Source organism: Sus scrofa, chromosome 10 (assembly GCF_000003025.6).
Source record: "Sus scrofa isolate TJ Tabasco breed Duroc chromosome 10, Sscrofa11.1, whole genome shotgun sequence".
Classification (NCBI taxonomy): domain Eukaryota; kingdom Metazoa; phylum Chordata; class Mammalia; order Artiodactyla; family Suidae; genus Sus; species Sus scrofa.
The window spans coordinates 55141501-55166114 of NC_010452.4; the positions used below are offsets into that span (position 1 = coordinate 55141501).

Sequence of the window (24614 nt, forward strand, 5' to 3'; positions counted from 1 at the left end):
TTGCTTTCTCAAGAGAAATGTTTTAAATAGAAATTCATAAATAGGTTAAAAATGAAAGGAAAGAAAAATGCACAACAAGCACATTGTTGTATCATTTTTTAATCCATCACAATCAAGAGCTAATATTGTTCTTCATGCAAATTTTAAGAACTTTTGTACAGTTTCACTCAACTCCTGTTATTTGTTGTATTTTGTCATGTATAATTACCTCTGATATAAAAGCTGCACTACTTTGAATGTTTTCTTTTAAAAAGCATGTATTTTAAAGAATTTAATAAAAGAGAAAATGTAATTTTGTCTGTTAACTCACATAATTATAAACTGATCTTTTCATTCTTTAAGATTCAAGTCTCAATCTTTGTTATTTACCTTCAACCTGACAAATATCCATTAGCACTTTTTATAATATATGGTGAAATAAGATGACATCTCTTTTTTTCATTTATGTGAAAATGTTTTATTTTGACTTAATTTTTGAAAAATGTTTTCACTGGATACAAAATTCTGTGTTGTCAGGTCCTCTTTCCAACCCAAGTTTAGCATTTTAAATATATTCTTCCAATATCTTTGGGTATCCACTTTTCTTTTGACAAAAAATGAGCTATCAAGCACGTCATTGTTCCATTTTGTGTTAAGTTCTTTTTCACTGTTCTGGTGTCCTTCAAGATTTTGTCTTTATTTTACTTTTTTTGTCAGTTGAATTGGAAGGTATGTGATTCATTTTCTTTGTCCTGCTTTTTCTGATCATTTTGTTTTCCATAAATTTGGAACTTTTTGGTGAAACTTTTTATTCAAATATTTTTCTGCCCCCATGTGTTGCTTCATTTACATGTATGTAAGAATGATTTATAGTGGGCCACTGAGGCACTGATCAGTTTATGTTCTCATTTTTTTCTCTCCTTAACTATTTGGATAACTCTCAATTAGTAGACCTGTCTTCAAGTTCTGAGACCTTTTATCTTTTGTCTCTACTCTGTCTTTAAGTTCATCCAGTAAATTTTTATTTCAGATATTATACTTTTCAATTCAGAAATTCCCTTTCATTCTTTCTCCTATTCTTCTTTATTCTTCTCCTCTTCCTCTCACTCCCTTGACACTCATTCTGTGCATTACAACCTCTTAGCCAAGAATCTGTAGTTAATTCCTACAAAATCTTCTAGGACAGTCATTTTGTGCAGTTCCTTTTCTCAGATATTCAGCCACTTTGGTAGCCAGGGATTCTCCATTCTTTCTCAGTTTAGCGATACTGCTACTATTTGGGGGTTTTATCTCTGCTCTGCAGAAAAATTTCATCATGAAGAAACCAGTGACAATTATTGGGTGATCATGAGCTCATATTTCATATTCTTGTCTCTCAAGATCTATTGTATTGTGCCTGAAAGCATTTGTCTCATATATTATGCCCCTTCCTATTGTTTTTGACAAAGGATAAGCCCAGGACCAGATTCTTCTATCATGAATGGATGTGTAAATCCCTCCTAATATTATTTTATATTCTAATAGCATAAGTTTTCTGATGCTTTTATTACAAATATATTGCCATAATAAAAACTTTTGTTATTTATACACATGTACATTAGGAGAGAGAGAGACAGGTTGATATCTACATCTGTATACCCCTCAGAGTAGAATATGCATATATCTATTATGATATTTAACCTTTTCATATTTATTTTTCTCTTTTAAATATAATTTTTATTTTGGCAAATCAAAAACATTTCTCTTTTACTCTGTGTTCATTTAAGATTATAAAATTATGTACCTAATTGCCTCAACATTTTAGCTTAAACTTTTAAATATGTACTTTTGTATTCTGACTGTATTTTGATCAATAATATAGTTTATATAACTTTTCTATATGAAATGTGTTGAATGTCTCCTAAATTGTGCTGAACTTGTAAATATAGCAAATATGATTGAAATATATACTTTTATTAAGGTCCAAAATTTCATATATATATTCATATTTTTCCAAATACTCTATGCATTATTTATTTTTGTTTATCTTATCAGTAAAAGTAGACAGGATTTCGAAACATGACTTAACAACAGGATTTTTATATATTTCTTGTACTACTGCTAATAGTTTTGTTTTATATATTTAGTTATGTTAGGCAGAAAGCTTCAAAACCATATCTACATTCTAGATTTCACCTCTTAACACTTAATAATTTTGATTCAAATATTAATGTTGATGTGATTACTCTTAACTGCATCATAAATCTTTGTCCATGTTTCCAATCTATTTAAACCAATATCTATACTTACTAGAGTTCACTAACAGTACTTTTGTTATGTCATGATTTACTAAATATTTCTTTTTAATTTAGCTCAATTATAAGTAGTTTAAAATTTAATTTATGAAAGCTATGTTTCTTATATTATTATTTATAATATGTAACTTATCCATCATCATGCATAATATTTTCACCCCTGTCATAGCTATTATTTCCTCTCAGTCTTTTCATTTTATTGAACATTTATTCTATGTCTTGAGAAAGATTTTCAATTTTGTATTCCCTGGCAACAATTCACTCTCCCATGAGGTCATTCTGGTATAAAATTTCATTTAGGACTTTAATTGCTTTTCTTATAATTCTTTTTTGTCTTATCCAGTTTCATTTTAATCTTTTCTCTCTTATAACCATCTACTCATATTGCACACAATCCATAATTTCTTATAACATGCTGAATATGCATGATGTATATTTGATTGACCTGTGTAACTGTAATGAATACATTTTAGAATAAGATCCCTCTGCTGTTTCCGATTTTTGTTGTTGTTTTATTGGTTCCTATTTAAATAACGTTCCAGAGCTGGGGTTTGTCAATAGATGGAGTGTGTGGCTTTCCTTTGACTCATTCAATAGTATTTAGTCATTTGTGGAACTCCTCTCTCAGAACTATGCCTGGAGATCATGCACTGTTCACATTCCAATTTCAAGTACATAGGAGACTGTAATTAATGTTAGGTTTTATAATGAGGTGGAAATATTTCTTACCCCACTTCTTGAACCTATGACTTTTTTTTTTTTTTTTTTTTGGCTTTTTAGGGCCACACCCATGGCATATGGAGATTGCCAGGCTAGGGGCTGAATCAGAGCTCAGCTGCCAGCCTATGCCACAGCCACAGCAATGCAGGATTTGAGCTGTGTCTGTGACCTACACCACAGCTCACAGCAATGCCAAATCCTTGACCCACTAAGCAAGGCCAGGGATTGGAAGCATGTCCTCATGGATACTAGTCAGGTTTGTTTCTGCTGCACCACAGAAGGAATTCCTGGCTCTATGACTCTTTAATCAACAGAACACAAAATAATCATAACAGCAATAACCAACAAACCAGAAAAAATACACTTAAACTTATACCAGTTCCCAGAATCTTACTGAATACTCCTTATTCTCTTCCTATACTTTAACGGCCAATGTCAGTTCTCACCATTCCTGTATGAGTCAAATGCAGCCTCTTGCTTTGTTCTATACATGTTGTCTCTCATTTGTGGGAATCAACAATTTAGGGATAATGGAAATATAAATAGGTCTTCTTTTGTTAAAATTATAGAGGGAACACTGATTCCATGAAGTTGGATACTAGTTCATGTTACTAAAAATTCTAGTTATCTTTATACTGAATAGTGAAATTCAAAAGCTGTAGCTATATAATTTTACTTTTTATTTTGTATGGGTAGAGAAAACACATAGATCTTTTAAAATATTTAACTGCAGGAAGACTATAGAGGGTATACAACTATGCAAGTAAACCATTTACATTGATTATATTAATTTGGATAGGCTCAACAATTGGTAGAAATCAAAATAAGGGAATTTTAACATTAATGAATGACAAATTCTGCCTTTCAGATTAAAAAGTAAATGGTTGAGATAGGAGTGGGCCAGGGATCAGGAATAGATTTAACACCAATACATGTGAGCACTAATTTCCAAACCTATATTTGCCTCACTTGCCAAAACGGACAAAGTGATGGCAATTACCCTCTTGGTGTTAAATCTAACAGAGATTTCTTAGTACCTACTTCATGTTTAACATCTGAAAATGTTAGGTACTTGTCTTTTTTCTTCTGTGACATCAATGTCTGGGTTTTTTTTTTTTTTTTTTTTTTTTTTTTTTTTTTTTTAGTTGTTGGTGTGTTTTTTCTCTTTTGTTTCCAGTCATTTTCTCCCTATTTCTTCGTAACCATCTTTCTCTTAAATACTGGTGTTATTTGAGGTCATAAGCCTATGTTATTCCTTCTCTTCCCACTGTGACTACTTTCCCTATGTGATATGATCCACTTAATCATTTTTATTACCATTATATATTAGTGATTCCAAACTCTACACATCCTTCAAAAATGCCTCTCCCAGGCTTAGATGTCTGTATTGCTGTATTGGCCATGTCTCTACTTGTAATACATCTTTAGATATCTCAAATACAACAAATTAAATGAAATTGCATTTTTTAAAACCTCCTCATCCTTATCAGACTGCCCGTTATTCACTTGTCCAACACAAAAAATGCACCACAGTAAATTAATCATCAGATCTGTAGATATTTTTCTCAAAAATATTTATTCACTTCTTTCCATCTTCATTGAATGCACCTTGTCACCATTATCTCTTAAGTGAAATACTAAAATAGTTCTCCTGACTAATCTCCCTGCCTCCAAAATTGCTATCATCCACACTGTTGTCAGAATGATTTTTTGTAAAAATTCAATTTTTAAATAATTCCATGAATTTTATTCTATTTATGGCTGTACAACCATCATCACAACATAATATTAGAACATTTCCACCTCAAACCCCAGTCCATCCCTCCCTCCATCTGTCCATTTTGATAACCACGAGTTTTTCAAAGTCTGAGTCTTTTTCTATTCTGCAAATAATTTCATTTGTACCCTTCTTTTAGATTCCACATATAAATGATATCTAACATCACTTAGTATGATAATTTCTTGTCCATCCATGTTGCTGAAAATGCCATTATTTCATTCTTTTTATGGCTGAGTAATATTCCATTATATATGTACCACATCTTCTTTATCCATTCCTCATCAGTCTCCCTAATACTGTAATTTGTTCTCCCTCCATTTTTTGGTCTCCTTTATTTTACTTTGCATTTTCTCATAGAAAAACACATCATTTATCACCTTTTGATAAACTCTGTAATGTATGTGTACACAGTCACACACATATATATGCAAAACATATCCATATGTATATATGTATGTATGCACAAAAATATCCATATATATGTGTGTATACACAGACACACACATATTCCGTGTGTGTGTGTGTGGAGAGAGAGAGAGAGAGAGAAAGAATATTTTCTGTTTAATGTAGCAATGTGAGGAACAGGATTTTTGTGTGTTTCATTTACTGATGTATACCAGGATGTTTCAAATACTGCTTGACATAACTTTTCCATAAATATATTTTAAATTATTTCGATATTTTTGTCTTTTCTATTTCTCTTCATCATTCTTTTTTTTTTTTTTTTTTTTTGCTATTTCTTGGGCCGCTCCCGCGGCATATGGAGGTTCCCAGGCAAGGGGTCCAATCGGAGCTGTAGCCACCGGCCTACACCAGAGCCACAGCAACGCGGGATCCAAGCTGCATCTGCAACCTACACCACAGCTCATGGCAACGCCGGATCGTTAACCCACTGAGCAAGGGCAGGGACCGAACCCGCAACCTCATGGTTTCTAGTCGGATTCGTTAACCACTGCGCCACGACGGGAATTCCTTCTTCATCATTCTTGAAAATGTTATCAATCTTTCCAAATCCTCTGACATTTGTATTCTTGTTCTAGTCCATTAATTTAATTATTAGCTAATTAATTTCTATGACAAGGATTTAAGTATATAAAATTTTCTCTAAGCACTTTCTTAGCTAAATCCCATAGGTTTTAATGCACTGTTTTTATTATTATTTAAAACATTTTCTAATTTTACTGTACTTTGGGAGGAAGACATGAGTTATTAAAAGTGTCTTCTTTCTAATTAATAAGGATTTTTTTCTGGCTTTTATGTTATAACTGATTTCTAGGCACTTTAATCCATTAAAGATTATTGAAATTTGCTTAATTTTTAATAATATATATTCTGTGTACACTTGAAAAGAATAGATATATTCAGCTTGGAAATTTAATAGTTTAAATGTGCCTACTAAATATAGATCAGTGGAACAAGATAGAAAGCCCAGAATTAAACCCATGCACCTGCAGCCAACTAATCTATGACAAAGGAAACAAGAATATACAATGGAGAAAGGACAGCTTGTTCAATAAGTGGTGCTGGGAAAAATGGACAGCCACATGGAAAAGAATGAAATTAGAACACCCCCTAACACCATACACAAAAATAAACTCCAAATGGATTCAAGACCTAGATATAAGACCAGACACTATCAAACTCCTAGAGGAAAACATAGGCCAAACACTCTGACATAAACGACAGCAACATCTTCTCAGATCCACCTATCAGAGTATTGACAATAAAAAAATTAAAAAATGGGATCTAATCAAACTTCAAAGTTTCTGCACAGCAAAGGAAACCCTAAATGACACAAAAAGACAACCCACAGAATGGGAGAAAATCTTTGCAAGTGAACCAACTGACAAGGGATTCACCTCCAAAATTTATAAACACCTTCTGCAGCTCAATACCAAAAAAACAAACAACCCCATCCAAAAATGGGCAGAAGATCTAAACAGACAGCTCTCCAAAGAAGACATACAGATGGCCGAGAAACACATGAAAAGTTGTTCAACATCACTCATTATTAGAGAAATGCAAATCAAAACTACTCTGAGGTACCACCTTACACCAGCCAGAATGGCCATCATCCAAAAGTCTACAAACAACAAGTGCTGGAGAGGGCGTGGAGAAAAAGGAACCCTAGTACACTGTTGGTGGGATTGTAAATTGGTGCAACCACTGTGGAAAGCAGTATGGAGATGCCTCAGAAAACTAAACATAGAACTACCATTTGATCCAGCCATCCCACTCCTGGGCATCTATCCAGAGAAAACCATGACTCGCAAAGACACATGTACTCCGATGTTCATTGCAGCACTATTTACAATAGCCAAGACATGGTAACAACCTAAATGTCCATCGACAGAGGAGTGGATCCAGAAGAAGTGGTACATATACACAATGGAATATGACTCAGCCATTAAAAAGAACGAAATACCAGCTGTTTTAGCAACATGGATGGACCTAGAAACTATCATGCAAAGTGAAGTCAGCCATACAATGAGATACCAACATCCAATGCTTTCACTGACATGTGGAGTCTGAAAAAAGGACAGACGGAACTTCTTTGCAGAACAGGTACTGACTCTCAGACATTGAAAAACTTATGGTCTCTGGAGGAGACAGTTTGGGGGGTGGGGGGATGTGCTTGAGTTGTGGGATGGAAATCCTGTGAAATCAGATTGTTATGATCATTATACAACTACAGATGTGATAAATTCATTTGAGTAATAAAAAAATGGAAAAAAGTTATTAAAAAAATTAATTAATTAATTTGAAAAAAATGTGCCTACTAGGTTCAGATTGGTTACTAATTATGCTCATCAAATATCCTGCATTCTTACATATCACAGTGCAGAATTAAAATTATTTGGAGTATGTATGAGATACTCTTAATTGTGTATCAATAATAAATATGCTAATTAGAATGTTGAGGGAAACAGAAAATATGGTTGTCTTCCAAAGCCTCTACTCCAGTGGCAAAGATATAGTTAACCAAGATTTTAGGTATGTCAAATACACAAATTACTTTCTTTTATGATTATGTACTATGTTTTGACATATTTATATTTTAAAGCAAATAAATAACATTTTAATTTTTCTGTCAGATTTTGCTTTCTGAGTCTATACTAATCTACAGAAAATTAAAGCTACAGCTATTAATGCTTTATAAAGGATTATTTTCTTTTCCTCAGTCAGAGATAGTCTATGCCTTTAAAAATAACTCACTTTTTTTCATTATTTCTGTTATAACTAGGTAGTGCATTTCTACCAAATGCTATTTTGGAAGTTTTCTTAGAGTTGTGATATATGTTCAGCCTTTACATAGAATTCTCAAAACAAAATAAACAAAACACACAAGTTCCAAAGACCGTGAAACTTAAGGCTAACTTCTTGGTTTGGTTGTCTGCCAAACTTCTGAGATCAGTTGCTATCATGACTTTTAAAAAGTTTTTTTCCTATTCTTTTGGGTCTAATTTAAGCAACAAAGTTTATAGTACGTGCAGGAAGAAATAACAGCATTCATTTTTCATGCAGCAGGTTCTAGCCACTCTATAATTAAAACATAACATCTAAGGCCATTAACATAAGAACACAATTGAACTTTTAAAATGCATAATAAAATAAGCAGTGCTATGTAAAAAGAATTCATATTCATGTAATAAGCACCAGTATCGGGAGCTCCCACTGTGGCTCAGCAAGTTATGAAGCCGAGTAGTATCCATGAGGATGTAAGTTAAATCCCTGGCCTCACTGAGAGGGTTAAGGATCTGGCGTTGCCACAAGCTGCTACGTAGGTTGCAGATGCGGCTCAGATCCTGTGTTGCTGTGGCTGTGACTGTGACATAGGCCTGATAATGTGACCCCAGCCTGGCAACTTCCATATGTTCCACTCCCACACACACAAAACAACATCAAAATGTTTGTTCTAACTTTAGATTAACATGTGTCTCGGGTGTTCCTCCGTGAGTTGATTTTATACAGTACTCATTGTGCTCCTGGATTTGAGTGAGTGGTTCCTTTCCCATGTTAGGAAAGTTTTTGGCTATTACCTCTTCAAATACTTTTTATATCCCTCTCTCTTCTCCTTCTGGCACCCCTATAATACAGATGGTATGTTTAACGTTGTCCCAGAGTTCTCTGAGACTCTCTTGATTTCTTTTCAATATATTCCTCTTTTCTGTTCTGCATCAGTAACTTCCACTAATCTGTCCTCCACCTTGCTTATTCGTTCTTCTGCCTCCTGTATTCTGCCCTTGGTCGCTTCTAATGAATTTTTTATTTCAGTTATTGTATTTTGCATATCTACATGCTTAAGTTGTCAATCTTGTATTTCTTTGCTCAGTGTTTCCCATAAATTATCATTCTCTGTCTCCAGTTTATTTCCAATGTCTTACATCATCTTCAGTATCATCAGTCTGAAGTCTTTTTCCTGGAGGCTGATAATCTCCAGATCACTTAGCTGTTTTTCTGGGGTTTTTCCTTGCTCCTTTGGCCCGAGTTATAGTTCTCTGCCCTTTCATTTTTATAGGTTTGGGCTGTGGTGTCCGTTTTGGCAGACAATAGAGTTATTGCCTCTCTTCCTTCTGATGTCTGCCCCCCCCCGCCCCCGTCTTGTGGCTGAAGTTGGAACCAGGGGTTGCTGTAGGCTTCCTGATGGGAGGGACTGGTGCTGCCCACTGGTAAGTGGCACTGATTCCTATCCCTCTGGTGGGTGGGGTTTTGTCTCTGGGTGAGATTAGAGGGGGCTATGTGCCTGGGGGTTCTTTAGGTAGCCTGTTTACTGACGGGTGGGGCTCTGATCCCACCTGGATTATTGTTTGGCCTGGAGCTTCTCAGCCCTGATGAGTGGGGCCAGATTTTCCCAAAATGACCACCTCCAGAGAAACACACACTGATGAATATTCCCGAGAGCTTTGCCTCCAATGTCCTTCTCCCACAATGAGCCACACTCATCCCCTGTTTTCCCAGGAGATCTTCCAAGAACTGCAGTCAGGTCTGACCCAGATTCCTATGGAGCCTCTGCTTTTCCCTGGGACCAGGGCACATGAAAGCCTGTGTGCACCTTTCAAGAATGGGGTCTCTGTTTCCCCCAGTCTTGTGGAGCTCCTGTGCACAAGCCCCACTGGCCTTCAATGCCAGACGCTCTGGGGGCTCTTTCTCCCAATGCCAGATCCCCAGTTGTGGGGACTTGACGTGGGGCTCAGAACTCTCACTCCTGTAGGTGAGTCTCTGTGATACAGTTACTTTCCAGTCTGTGAGGTTTCCCACCAGGCAGGTATGGGGTTGCTAATAGCATGGAATCGCCCCTTCTACCTCTTGATGTGGCCTGCTCTTTGTCTTCTGGAGTAGGATATATTTTTGAAAGTTTCCAGTCCACTTGGCTGAAGGTTGTTCAGAATTTGGTTGTAATTTTGTTGTTTTTACAAGGGAAGTTGAGCTCCAGTCCTTCTATTTCACCATCTTAATCCCATCTTTGTTCTAACTTTTTAGTTGTTCATTTGTTCTAAGAGCTAAAAAAAAAATTCTTCTTCCTATGTAATATCTGGAACTAATTAATCTTTCTTGCTCCAGTATTACTGATATCACAGCCCCACTTAAATCTTAAGTGATTTGGCAATCACTTCACTAAAAAGCACCTTCTGATACAACTTTCCCTTCAAAGGGTTATAATCACTTTTATCTTTATTTTTCATAAAAAATGAACTACCAAGACAATACATTTCAGTATATTTCTTCGACTCTCTTAGTATATCAGTATCCCTTCCCAAACACGGATAGAGGAGTCCTAGAAATATTCACAACATTATCTAAATACAAAGAGTTCAAAAATTAGCCAGAAATATAATGATACTTTCCATACTGAAAAGCTGTACTGTCATATCTCGGTAAAGAGATAAACCAGCAATATTACAAATAAAATTCATAAGCATATATCTGTCTCTGACTTATAATAGATTTGTGAGATACTCAAATGAAAATGCAAAGAAGAAAATGTAAAAGGATTTGACCTAGAAAATAACTACAAATGCAGCAAAAATATTAAGGTAAAAATATCAATTAATATGGAATTCCAGAGGAGGCAGTTTTGCTTGGTTCATATAATAATAATGGATATTATAAGACATAATCCGCAATTGAAGAAACAAATAGCTATTAGATATAAACAGGATTTCTAAACATTTTTGGTTTTTCTAAGGATTTCGTTATATACAGAGGTGGTATGATAACTTGGGCTAAGCTCTGAAGTACTGAACCAAAGTACTCAGATTCTAGGATCAACTCTGTCAGTACCAGTTTTATGAAATTTGACCAAATCTTAGCCACTCTTTTCAGCAGCTTTTTCTGAGAAATGTACTCATAATATCTGTCCCACTTACCTCTTGGGCTTTTACAAAGATCAAGTGGAGATGAGTTGATAAAAGGGCTTTAAAAATTAAAAGTTCTATATAAATGGGAGCCTGTACTATACTGAAGTTCTTGTTTGTTTTTTTTTCTTTCCCAGATTTGGTTTTAATGGCAAAAAAAGAACAAACTGTCACACTAGTTCAGAAATTATTAATGGTGATAGTGGAATAATTTGTCAACCTTCATTTTGACATTTTGTATTCACTTCATTTACAATGAAATGAAGCAACAGTGGACTCCTTGGAAGATTTTACAGACTTCCCTGAATGAGCACATATGGCCCATTTATCTAAGAATATTTTAATAGGTGCAGTTTATTATGAGTTGATCTCCCACAACAACACTACAAAGCTGATATATATTTCCCAAATAGATAACTTTGTCTATTTTTACATTATTTGGATATTGATTTTTTTTGTTTGTTTTCTTAATGACATCTGCCAGCTTATAATTGACACCAAGGAATGACAACTCTCTGAAATCCATCAAAGCACAAAGGTGTGTCAACCCTGCTTGAAATGGCTTTGATGGATGTTTTGCTTGTCTTCTTTCCAAAAAATTCTTTCATACACAAAATACTTGTTTCTACTTTGTCTCTGAAGGCTCCTATTTTCCAGTTAATCTCCCATTCCTCATATATGAACACTAAGCCATCAACTAATTTTAAATGACTTAGGGTTCTAATTTAACTATTGCGGGGAAGGAAAGGAATGCTTTTTTGGGGGGGGGGTTGAAACGCAACAGCCACAGCAATGCCAGATCTGAGCCATGTCCTTGACCTACATCACAGCTCATGGCAAAGTGGGATCCTTAACCCACTGAGTGAGGCCAGGGACAGAACCTGTGTCCTCATGGATACTAGTGGGGTTCGTTACCGCTGAGTCACAATTGAAACTCCAGGAATGCTTTTAAATGGTTAAATCACCTTACCTGCCTTGGCTGTTGATATATATAATACACACACACACACACACACACACACTCTGCATTTTTCATCAATGAACCCACCACACAGAGGAAGGTTGTGGGAGATAAAGGCAAAAGCAAAGAAACAAAACACTTCCACTCACCACAAATGAAAGTTGTCTCATCTGAATTATCAGCACAATCATTCACAAAATCACACAGCTTGTCCTTGGCAATGCAGTGCTTGTTAGCACATGTGAATTCTTCAGCGGTACATGTCCTGTCTGCACGAAGTAGGGGGGAACAATCTTGAAAGGAAATGTCATCCAGTGCTACATCTCCTATGAAACTGATTCCACGCTTTGCCCTGAGACAATCTTAAAAAAAAAATTTTAAAGCCAATATCAGTTTATGTGTCCATCGAGAATTAAAAACTTGGGGCAAACAGTAAATATAGAAACTAGGGCTTGAATGATAAAAATGACCCTATCAATCCCATAACAAAACTGACCCAGGGTGTTTGAGGGATAGCTAAGATCTGTCACAAACCCAACAGGTAAGAATGTGGGACTGGCAATACCACTCCCTCTTGTCCAGATTTTTAGGAGAAGGGACCTAAGACCTTGGCAGGAGTCACCTACTAAGAGTAAGAAGATGCAAATGTATATTTTACTTTATTTTATCCAGTCTCTCCTATTCCTCTGATCTGTCCAACTCAATTATTAGAAGTCAAAAAGATATCAAACCTCAGTGCCATGAATTCTTTTTTTAACTGGCCACATATATGGAATTGAAATGATTGTCATTTGGCATTGATTAATGTATATAATGAACCAAATTCTCATGTGTACCATTTTTGGACAGTGAGATCCCGCTTTTATGGACTTTGACAGAAGTGATGAAAAATAATAACAGGAGCCACTACAGTTTTCTAACTGAAACTAATTCAGACAGTTTCTACAAATCTGTCTGCAAGCTAAGCATGTATTTGTATGTTAACATAAGAAATACTTACATATTTTAAAGTGAATTTAGGACAGTTGGAGATGAGTTAAGAAATACTTATTTACCTCCATGATTTTTATGCAAAACATTTACTGTCATCAAACTCTCAAACATCTTTTTACCAAAACTAAACAACTGTTTTTCTTGAAAGAAGTAACTGGTTTTTCCTTAAGATGTGTTATGCTTTTTGCTACAGTATGAAAACCTAGCTTTTTTCCTTTTATGAGAAACTAGAATAACTGAAAATGATGTCTTTCACATTATAAAAAAGGCAAATAAAAGTACAATTTTTATGTAAATTCATGCATCAGATTTACTTAAGAGGAATAACTATTGCTCTTCATTGCAGATGTGCTAGAAAAGAAAAATAAATTTGTAGATAGAGAGTTTGGATGTGATTAAGAAGGAGTGAAGCTAGAAAGAATAATGACTACAACATTTTTATAAGAAAATTGAGCCCAGGAACAACATGGACACACAAATTGAAAAAGATCCTCTATTACTTGGATGTATCTGAACATTTAAATATGAGGTGCAATGCTCTGTGATTAAGACATCAGATAATACAAGGGGCATCTCAAAATGTACTTGCTTATTTGTCATTTATAGATAAAATCTTATTTGCCTGCCATGTCCAATTGGTCAAATTATCACTTATATTCAATGCTCTACACAATGTTAAGATTCCATAGGTGGAGTTCCCGTTGTGGTGCAGCAGAAACGAATCCGACTAGCAACCATGAGGTTGCAGGTTCGATCCCTGGCCTCACTCAGTGGCATAAGAATCCGGTGTTGCCGTGAGCTGTGGTGTAGGTTGCAGACGCAGCCTGGATCTGGTGTTGCTGCAGCTCTGGTGTAAGCTGGCTGCTGTAGCTCCAATTAGACCCTCAACCTGGGAACCTCCATGTGCCGCGAGTGCAACCGTAAAAGACTAAAAAGACCAAAAAAAAAAATAAAAATAAAAAAAAAAAACAATAAAATAAAATCAAAAGGGAATATGATATTTTATCAGAAACAGGAAAAACATTTTAAAAAAAGATTCCATAGGCTTTAATAATGGATGTGATTAAACATTTTTTTAAAGAGCAATGATAACATATTTATTTTCCAGTAGAATAAAAGCAGGCTTCAGTTATTTTATAAAATTTAGAAACAACAGAGCATAGTATTTGAATTATGGACTTGCAGATGACCTGCCTGTGTTTAAAGCTGATTACTGCCATTTCGTAGTTTTCCAGGAAAATTACCCAACTTCTAGGTTTTTTGGTATCTTTATCTATAAAATAGAGGTAATAATAGAGTGCATCTCATATAGTTACAAGAATTAAATGTTTAAGTCATAGAACCGTATATAGCACTTACTGAATGCTTTATATGTGATCTAGTATAAAAATTATTAAACTTAAAGATTATGTTCAACTTGGGGGTTCTCAAATACTACTCTGAGAACCACCCAGTGCGGACTCAGAATATAATTTCTAAAAATATTGTACATGTTTACTCATGGAAGAACCATGGACAGTATGCCTGTCTCCTCACTATTTCTCCAGGGCATAGTAATGTGCTTTGCACATAGTAGGTTCTTGATTATTTTAGTGAAGGAATGAATGAATTTTATTAAACATCAAATATTTATAAACTGTTAATATTTCAAGATTCAAATGACAGGGTATATTTCTTTTCAAATTTCAGTATGTGAAAAATTAAATTTCAGAAAGGCAAATTAAAAATTGATTCCTCTGCTTAAATCTCTTTTAATATTTTTTCAAACATGATTTAATTACACAAATGTTATATTTGCCCAGACTATTAAGAACTCACTTCCTCAAGTGGAAGCCAATGTCTGGCCACAGCAAAACCTTCCACATGTTCTTAACTGATGATTTTTGCTTCTGTTAAAAGGTCTGAACAGGCAGAGTCCTCTTAACAATAAATCATATATGGTGCAAGGCCACTAAACTGCCGTCCAATCTTTTCTTCAGGTTGAACTTATCCATTTTCTGAATTATTTATAAATGACCCCCAAGAACACTGGGTTCCAGCAAAAGGTCGAAAAGATGTGGGATTTTATTACTCCATTTTAAGGAACTAGAGATAACGCTGTATCAATCCTTTAAACAACTGTATCTAGCCTGTGCTTCTACCTGAGTTGAATGAGTCTGATCTGTCAGATACGGCACATGACTCTAGATACAGTTATTGAACATTCGCAGCTGATAAGGCTACTCTTGCTACACACACACACACACACACACACACAGGGACTGGAAATACAATAATTAGCAAAGATATTATACCTTCCATCTATAGATAAGTGGCTCTAAATTCATGGACTTAAGCCCTGTGCAGTTAAGACTAAGAAAAAGAATATTCTGTGACATAATGGCTCTGGACTCTCACTCTCCCTTATCCATCTTAAATCTTAATAGCTGAGCTTTAGCTTCCCTTCTGCCAAAAAAAAATCCCAAACCTAAAAAACTAATAACAATACTCCAAAAGCAAAAAAAAAAAAAAAAAAAAAAAAAAGAAAAGGAAAAGAAAAAAGAAAAAAAGAAAGGAAGAAAAAAAACCCACACACATCCAAGAAGCTCTTGCCTTCCTGCTAAGCCACCCGAAATAAAATTTACACTAAATTACCCTGGCACACAATTACTTTCAATTTCAACCTTTTAATCTATGTATTACTTGTTTTTTCATTAATTGTTAGGTCTTATCTTTCTAATATTATTGTAATCTACATGAAGACAAATACAGAAGCCCATAATGTTGTGCCTCCCCCCTCCCAATTTTTTAATTAAGTAAATCTGTTTTCTCTAATAAGGCTCAACAATATAGTTGCTTTCAAAGGTCTCCTTAATCAGGCTTGAAAAAAGCCAATGTAATTACAGTCTCTGGGAATATATTTGCAAAATAGAGGGAGGTGTTCTTTATATGTGGGAGACTGGTCGTGGAGGCAGGATGGTAGTCACTAAAACTAAATGTTCCGAGAAATATGGTTGTTAATTGAGAAAAACTTAGGGCACTCCAGAATTATAAATTCCTTATGGAAAATGCTATATGAGGGTAAGTAGTCAGGCAATACATTATAAAGGGTATGGAGGGAAGGAGACAAGGAGTAGAAGAAACACATATAAGAAAAAACATCAGCAAAGCCAACCATCATCTAACTACTTAGATTACAAACCTGTACATAGGAATGAACGCCCAAAAATATCTCTACTTTTTTCCATTGTGCACCTTGCTGTCCACTTTGAGCCCACAATTTAGAAGTAACATTGTCTTTCTTGCTGAGCACCTGAAGAGAAAAAAATCAGGTAAGAAGTACAGAAATGCTTTGCCTTGATAAATTTTAAGCATGTAGAAGTGGCCCAGTCCTTTTTTTTTTTTCAATTTTAATATCAACAGGAATCCCTGAGAGAAAAGCTGAGACATTTTTCATTAGATGTCTTTGTTTTCTGGAATAGCACTGTGTCCCCAGGGTACTTCACAAGCATTGTGTAATAAAGTTGTGCATGAATATCTGTCAGTCAAGTCCAAAGGTATCTGAGCACCATTTAATTAAGAACTCTTAACTACCTTCACTTTTTCAAATCTGACAGCAGGAACGATTGGAATTTTCTATATTAAATAATATTCATGGAGTTGCATAAAAAGCACAGAATTACTTACTAAAACGCTCTTTTGAGAATGACCTTGGGTTCAGTGGGGCTGGTGACTTCAACAGCACATATGGATGATATGAGCAGGCACCTACTTGTCTAAAGCCAGTGAGAGCTCCCACTCAACACTCTTACCAGTGCTGCTGGACCCTCATTGTAAAGGGTGACTCACTTATCTCAGCAGACAGATTAGCATGACTCTTCTTTTAGAATGACACAAAATGAACCATCAGGAGAGAAAATGAAGAGAATAGGGAAGAATAGTAAAATTCCACGTTTTAAAATAATTGACTTAGGTGATTTAATTATTTCACAACATTACTTTTAAAGACTACAATTGATAAAACTAAATAATATCCATGTAAAGGGTTTGGGGAGGTTTTGACATTTGAAATTGAAGTACCTTTTAATGTTTCCATTATCTGTTTTTTTAAAAAGTTAAATACAAATGATTTTTTTTTTTTTTTTTTTTGTCTTTTCTAGGGCTGCACCTGTGGCATATGGAGGTTTCCCAGGCTAGGGGTCTAATTGGAGCTGTAGCCGCTGGCCTATACCAGAGACACAGCAACACTGGATCTGGGTCTACACCACAGCTCACGGGAAATGCCAGATCCTTAACCCACTGAGCAAGGCCAGGGATCGAACCTGCAACCTCATGGTTATTAGTCAGGTTCATTAACCACTGAGCCACAATGGGAACACCTACAAATGGTTATTTTTTTATAGGGCTAGAGTTCCTAGAGTCATATAAAAAGTATTATGCAGCTAGCAAAAATATCACTAAATTCTTGCTCTATAAAATTCAGGTTCAATCAACATATTAAAGAAAATATTTCTAAAAATATATAAAAATCATTTTTGAAGGATACTAAGAAGAATGTACAGGAAATAGATCTTTGTATGAATATTGCTCTATATGTAAATCACTAAAGAAAAATATGTTCATGCAATATAGTAATTCAACATCTAATATGATTTTACTCAGCCATGCATAAAACTAAGAATTGATATATTACCATTTTAATTATTTGATAATTTTGTGTATATTTAATGCTGTTTTTATAATTTTTTGTCTACTAATATAAAGTCATATTATATAAAAAAGAAAGTATATTTCAGATAATTAATCTCAACCACAAAATATATCAGGTAAACAATTCTCATTTTTCTGACACAAACCAGTTAGTTGTATTGATTTCTCATCTAAAATCATTTTTATAAACACAATGTAAAACAAATGAAAATTGTAACTTCAATCCATAAGACTACTTGGATACTTTTAGAATATTAAACATGCATACATACATATACACAAACAAGTTTACTCTTAAACTGTTTATAGCGATAAGACTCACCTATAATAAATAAAACTTTATTCCTATAAAATTGAACTATAAACTTAACATTTCCAATAAAGAAATTTAAGAGCATTTAAAAAATAAAACATGTTTATTAAAAAGAATTTAATATGGTCATGAAAAGGAGTTCCCTGGTGGCTCAGTGGGTTAAGGATCCAACATTGTCATTACTGTGGCAAGTTTTCTGTCTGTGGCACAGGTTTTATCACTGGCCCCGGAACTTCCACATTCCACAGGCAAGGTCAAAATGAATGAATAAATAAAATAAAATAATATGGCCAGGAAAGGCTAGAATAAGACAATTAAAAATACAGGAAATTACCTAATATTGAAGTTACATCAAGGCTGGGAAAGAAGTGGTTAAGCAGATGATCTGCAGCACATCTCTATTTATCGGGAAAGAAAGAAAGCAGGCAGCCCAAGTGTAATCTCTTCGCAGATATACTAAATATAGATTTCTTAGAAAATAAATTAATGTTATTTGACAGGGGAGAGACCTTACCTATGGCTACTTTTAGTGAGATATTCCTGATCTAAAACTGCTCTTGATAAATAATTCTGGAATCTGAGAAAACGTCATATAAGCTACAGAATAGAGTATCAAAACTGAGTTGACTTGTGTGTAAATGATGTGTCTATACATATACTCAAAAACCTATCTATTACATAAAGCCTGTCTAACAGGGGATGACAGGGTAGAGGGCTCTGAAATAAAATTCTAGAACCTCTTTCTGTTTTGCCTATTTAACTCCATTATCTGAATAAACTAGGGCCCCTGGAAAAATTGTTAACTCCAAGGATGGAATAGGATAACATAAAGATGAATCTGGATTTTCTTGGCCAGAAAGAAAGGAAATGCTCAAAGAATGATGGACTTGTCAAAGAAACATAGAGGTCAGTTTAAAGGGTCCCCTATAACCATAGCTGGGACAATTTCAGTGATAATAGTAATGTTTGACAACGAACTGGATAAAATTGGAAGTCATGAGTCCAATTTATCCAATTAATAAATGGATCAATAAATAGACAATTTTTAACAACAGAAAACCAACCTACAAATGTATTCAGAATAGTGCAGTTAGAAAATCATAAACAGGCAATCAGCATAGTAAAAATCGATACAGCAAAAAATAATAAAGGAAGCAAAAACTACTGGCTATAACGAATGTCACTAAAGTGTGTATATTTACTTGTGTTATACTCAGAATATTGATACTGAAACCTACATGATACATGTCAAGGGTAAAACAGTATCAGAATAAAGACCCTCGTCATAAATAGAAGTTTTGTAAAAAATCCTATTAGCCATTCCAGTCCCATTCCACGAAAGCTTTTCTCAATCATACCATTTGAAAACTAGTGAAGGGTTGATAATTGCCCATTTTCGTTTATTAGCAGACTATATATGTTAATAACGCCAAATTATAGACTATGAATTTTTAAAGAACACGTTCAGAAAATACAATTGCCTAAGCAGTACCTGGAGAGAACCAACGGTGGCGCCATTCATGTGAGTCCAGAACACCAGGGTACATCTTGGTCCTGTGCGGGAAATCACGGGAGTGAGGATGTCAGCCAGGTCGCCAAATTTTCCATTTGAGCTGTCAGCATACAGGTACCAGCCGGCTGCGGTATTTCTGGGGAAAGTATGGTGTGCTCATCAGATGAAAAAAGAAAATCATAAAATACCGTTCGTCAATGACCGTATTTTATTGTTCTATTATCTGTCCTAAAAGTATAACAGCATTTTTAGCACAAGGATGACTCCTAACCTTTAGCACAAACAAACCTTCTACCATTTTTCTTTTAAACCCGAGTGTCAATTGGTACAATGTACAAAACTTAACAGTTAAGGCTGAAATTACCAGGTCTACTATGTAATAATTCAGTTGATTTTTTTTAAATAATAATACTGCTGATACTCTGACTGGTTTTGTAGAGCTTATTTTTATGTGGGTAAAATGAGACCTTGAAGCATTGAATACATTTAGAAGAAGCATTAAAAAAATAAAAATATAAGTAATTAAAGCATGACAAAGAGAAAGGAACTGGTCTGGGGGTCTAAGAGGCTTTTAGGTTCAAGTTTATTTTCTCTATTAATTTAAGTTGATTTTACTTAAACATATTTTAAATGAGCTGATAATTTTTAAGGTGTATCTTTTCTTTCCTAGTTCCAAATCAGAGAGGGAAAATAATGACGGAAATGAATAAATATCAATGTAATCTTGCCATAAAAGAGAGTTCATACCACCACTTTATCAATTCACAAAAGAGATAATAAAACATTACAGAACAAGCTAGGTAACACACAGCTTTTTGAAGTATTAAATAAGGAAGTAACTTGTCATGATCTGGGCATTCTGATACTCTTTTTGTAATTTCTTTGATTAATGAGATTTCATACCACTTTGTTACCAAATGTGATGCTAGTACTGTAGTGTTTAAACTTGCTACTTACTAAAATCATTTTGAAAGTTTATTATGTTTTAGGAAAGAAATGACAATCATTAATAGAAAATAATAGATGGGAGTTCCCATCATGGTGCAGTGGAAACGAATCCAATTAGGAACCATGGGGTTGCGGGTTCAATCCCTGGCCTCGTTCAGTGGGTTCAGGATCCAGTATTGCTGTGGGCTGTGGTGTAGGTCACAGACACTGTTCGGATCTGATGTTGTTGTGGCTGTGGTATAGGCTGGCAGCTGTGGGTCTAATTAGACCCCTACCTGGGAACCTTCATATGCTGTGGATGTGGCCCTAAAAAGCAGAAATAAATAAATAAAAAATAAAGTTGCTGTAGTATTAACCAAAAAAAAAAAAAAAAAAAAAGAAGAAAGAAGAAGAAAGAAAATAATAGATGGAGAGAAAGACAGTAGTCGTCATTCAGTCACCATGTATTTATTCTTTCTACTGTTACTTGTCCAAGGGACTGGGAATATGATTGTGGGCCAAAGAAACAGCAGGATTTGGTCTCTGGCCTCAGCATGGACCAAACGGGCAACACAGGCAGTTATCGAACTTCTCTGAATGTATCAGTCTCTTCAATTATAAAATGGGATAGGCCCATTCTATTAACAGGAATTAGAAATAAAATAAGTGGAATATCTACCTAAGTACCTGGCACATCTTATATATTTAATAAATACTAGTTGTGATTTGGAGTTATGTCATTCATTGCAGCTAACAGAAGAAAGAGTTTAGTGTCATATAAACTACAGAGGGTTTGAATTAAGATTGTTTTTAAGAGGCAGGATTGTTATATTGTCTGAATTGTGGGTCTATGAATAAATACTTCCAGCCTTGTTCCTTTTGTGTGGGCTTAACATCCCATGGTGCCATGGATATGGAGAACAAAGATGAATATATGAATTATTCACTGATTTATAGATTCACTGAAATCCGGCACAATTTCAATAGATCTTTTTCTCCCAAATTGACAAACTGATTCTAAGCTTAATATAGAAATTCAAAGGACTAAGAATAGCTAATTTTATCGTAAAGGAGAACAAAGTTGGAGAATTTATCAAGATATCAAGATTCACTGTAAAGTTAGAATAAGTAAAGGCAGACAAATGGGCCAGAGAAATGGATAATACAGTCCTAGAAATTCTACATATATTTGTACTTCTGATATATAAATCTTGGCTCTTCAGAGCAGCGAGGAAAAGGGCAATATTGAATAAATTAGGTAGCCACGTGGGGAAAAAACGAACCTTGATTCCTAGTTCTCTAGCATTCAAAAATAATAAATTCCAAGTAGAATGTACCTGGAATTTGGAAGGTAAAACCACAAAGCTTGTCTAAGATAAAACAATACATCTTCATGATGTGGGACTGAGAAAAGTTTTTTTAAAAAATACATAAAGATTACTAACCATAAGGGGAAATGTTAAAAAACAGGACTATATTCAAATGAAGGATTTTTCTTTATCAACGATACCAATATGATCAAAAGGCCAGCCAGTGAATTGGAGAAAACAAATCTGTATGCATTTAATGAACTTAAGTAACACTTACTGATTGCCTACTATATGTTCAACAATCTGTGTGTATGTACACACATACACGTTTTACATATATAACTACACACATAGTTTTACATATGTATTATATAACTACATACATTGTTTTACATAATTATTATATAACTACATACATACAAACAAGAACAGGATGAAATATTTCAAAATGCTACTATGTTTGTATCTTTCTTTGGGGGCCATGACCATTTTGTTTCCTATACAGGGCATGGTTTCCAGTAGATCCTCAAAAAATGCCTGATAAGCAAAATAGACATGATAGTTTAAAATCAATACAGCTAATATAGAAATAAAAAGCCAAGGGAGTGACAGAACTGTGGATTTGGATGAAATTATGCAGAAAAAGTTGTTAATAATACGTTCCAGCTCAGGGAGAAAAAAAAATATAAAAAGACAGAACAATATTAATCGATCTGGAGACCAGGGAAGAATTAAGTGACTAAAAGTCACAAGTCTAGTAAGGACAAAAGCATCTAATCAGTGGTTCTTCAACTGGAGGTCCCTGTATTAATTTCCCAGAAATCACACAGTGAAAAAAACATTAATGCTTAATTTCCCACATCCACTATAATTAGAGAAAATTCAGTCACAATAATAAGCACAAATAAATTATTAAAACAATTCAAATTATATATCTTTAAAGTATCCCCTCACCTGCAACAAAAGTGAAAAAAGGGAGACATGTAAGGAGAGGTCAATTTGAAAAACACAAACAAAACTGCTTTTGTGTTTTATGTGTGTTTTTACACTGCCCTAAGAGCACAGTACCTATATAGCAGTATAGCATTTGGTCACCAGTCTTACATGCACTAAGTGGGGGCACATGACATATGCATGATTCCTAAGGGAAAAAGTGAAGAATTTCACAGACATGTGCCCGTGTCTGAGATGAGATCATTTAAGCACGTACCTGTAAAGGAAATCAACTCGCCTCTTGGAATGAGTACAGTAGTAATAATCACACCTACATTCATAAATTATCAGCATCTCTCTACCAGCCTTCAAAGCATCTTTTCTCATTGGGGAAGGAAGTAGGATGTTTTATAGAAACATACCTTTTCTAATAAAACATATCATAAACCCACGGTAGTAAAGGTTTAAAGAAAGTACGGTTACACACCCGGGTGTTGCAAAAGTTAAGGATCCCAGGCGATGATGTCCAAGTCATTAAAAAGTCATTATAAAAGGAGATCTGATTTACAGCCCATGCTATGTCAAAGAAAGTTGCCTCAGCCTCAGTGGATAATCAGTTTCTGAAGTCTTAATAGTATACAGTTGAAGCAGTTTAAAAAAGGACATTTTCCGCCTTATTTGAGGCTCTCTTGGGTATTTGCCTTAACTAAATTAGCAAGAAAAAAATGCCCTTGCATGGACAAATAAAAATATTTTTGGGTTAGATCAACTGACCTTTGATTCTATGCATGTACAGAATGAAAGAAATATTCTTCAGACTTATCCTCTGGGTTAAGATATACCTTTTGATTGACCCTGATACCACTGGCTATTGTAACAGAGCTGACACTTGAACTACTGAAAGTTGTCATGAACTTGATTGTCTTCATGAGTAGCAGAAAATACAAAGTGTTCAAGAGTACAATTCTTCTAGGGGTTTCAATAGTAACCATCCTTTCTACGTGGGACTACTCCCCACCCCTTCGACCAACGCCACTGTCTGACCCACCACCTAGGTCAGAAGTAGGCTTTTGAGAAGTGGGCTTCTTAAAGTTCTGTTTTTTGTTTGATTGATTGTTTTTCAGACTTGCTCATGGCGTGTAGAAGTTTCTGGGACAGAGATCAAACCTGTGCTATAGCTGTAACCTGAGCCACAGCAGTGACAATGCCCTATCCTTAACCTACTGCACCACCAGGGAACTCCAGAAGTGGCCTTCTTAAATAAGACAGAACACTCATGCGGAGTTTTTAAAATATAAGTTAAGAGAAAAGGAACATTCTTTCTTGAGTGTCAAGACATGACCCTCACAAGGTTTGAAACTGGCTGTCTGACTCCAAATTTCCATACATGCCCTCTGTACTCTGGTGTTTTAGAAGAGACCCCCCCCCACCAAAAAAAAAAAACTTATTTGACCTTATTGGTCCTTATTTGCTCACATCTGATGCTACCATCCTGCTTAGAAATCATCAACACACCTTTACTGACTCAAAGTGAGATCCTCAAACTAAACTTTATGTTCCTGGATTCAAATAAATACGAAGCCTCAATAAAATACACGTCCATTATTGCACACACTACCCAAATCAGCTGACACAATTTTTTTTCAACATGAGGCTTTCTTCATAAAGGAAACAGTGAATTAATTTGCATTCTGGTGCAAGCTCTTTTTTTATCATCATGTCTTTGTAACTAGCAGCCCACAAAATGGTCCTTTGAACTGCACCAGCATATAACCGGGGTCAGAAGATTTTTTCCGTAAAGGCCATGTAGCAAATATTCTAGGCTTTGTGATTCATATGGTGTTTG

The 24614-nt window shown here is 34.9% G+C and overlaps 1 protein-coding gene across 1 annotated transcript in view; it reads right to left on the bottom strand.

The window, feature by feature from the left end:
* MALRD1 (MAM and LDL receptor class A domain containing 1) overlaps nt 1-24614 on the bottom strand; it is a 598238-nt gene that overhangs the window by 358695 nt on the left and 214929 nt on the right. The window contains 3 exon segments of the mRNA XM_021064964.1: nt 12240-12452; nt 16261-16375; nt 19578-19734. Coding sequence (XP_020920623.1) covers nt 12240-12452; nt 16261-16375; nt 19578-19734 — 485 coding nt within the window.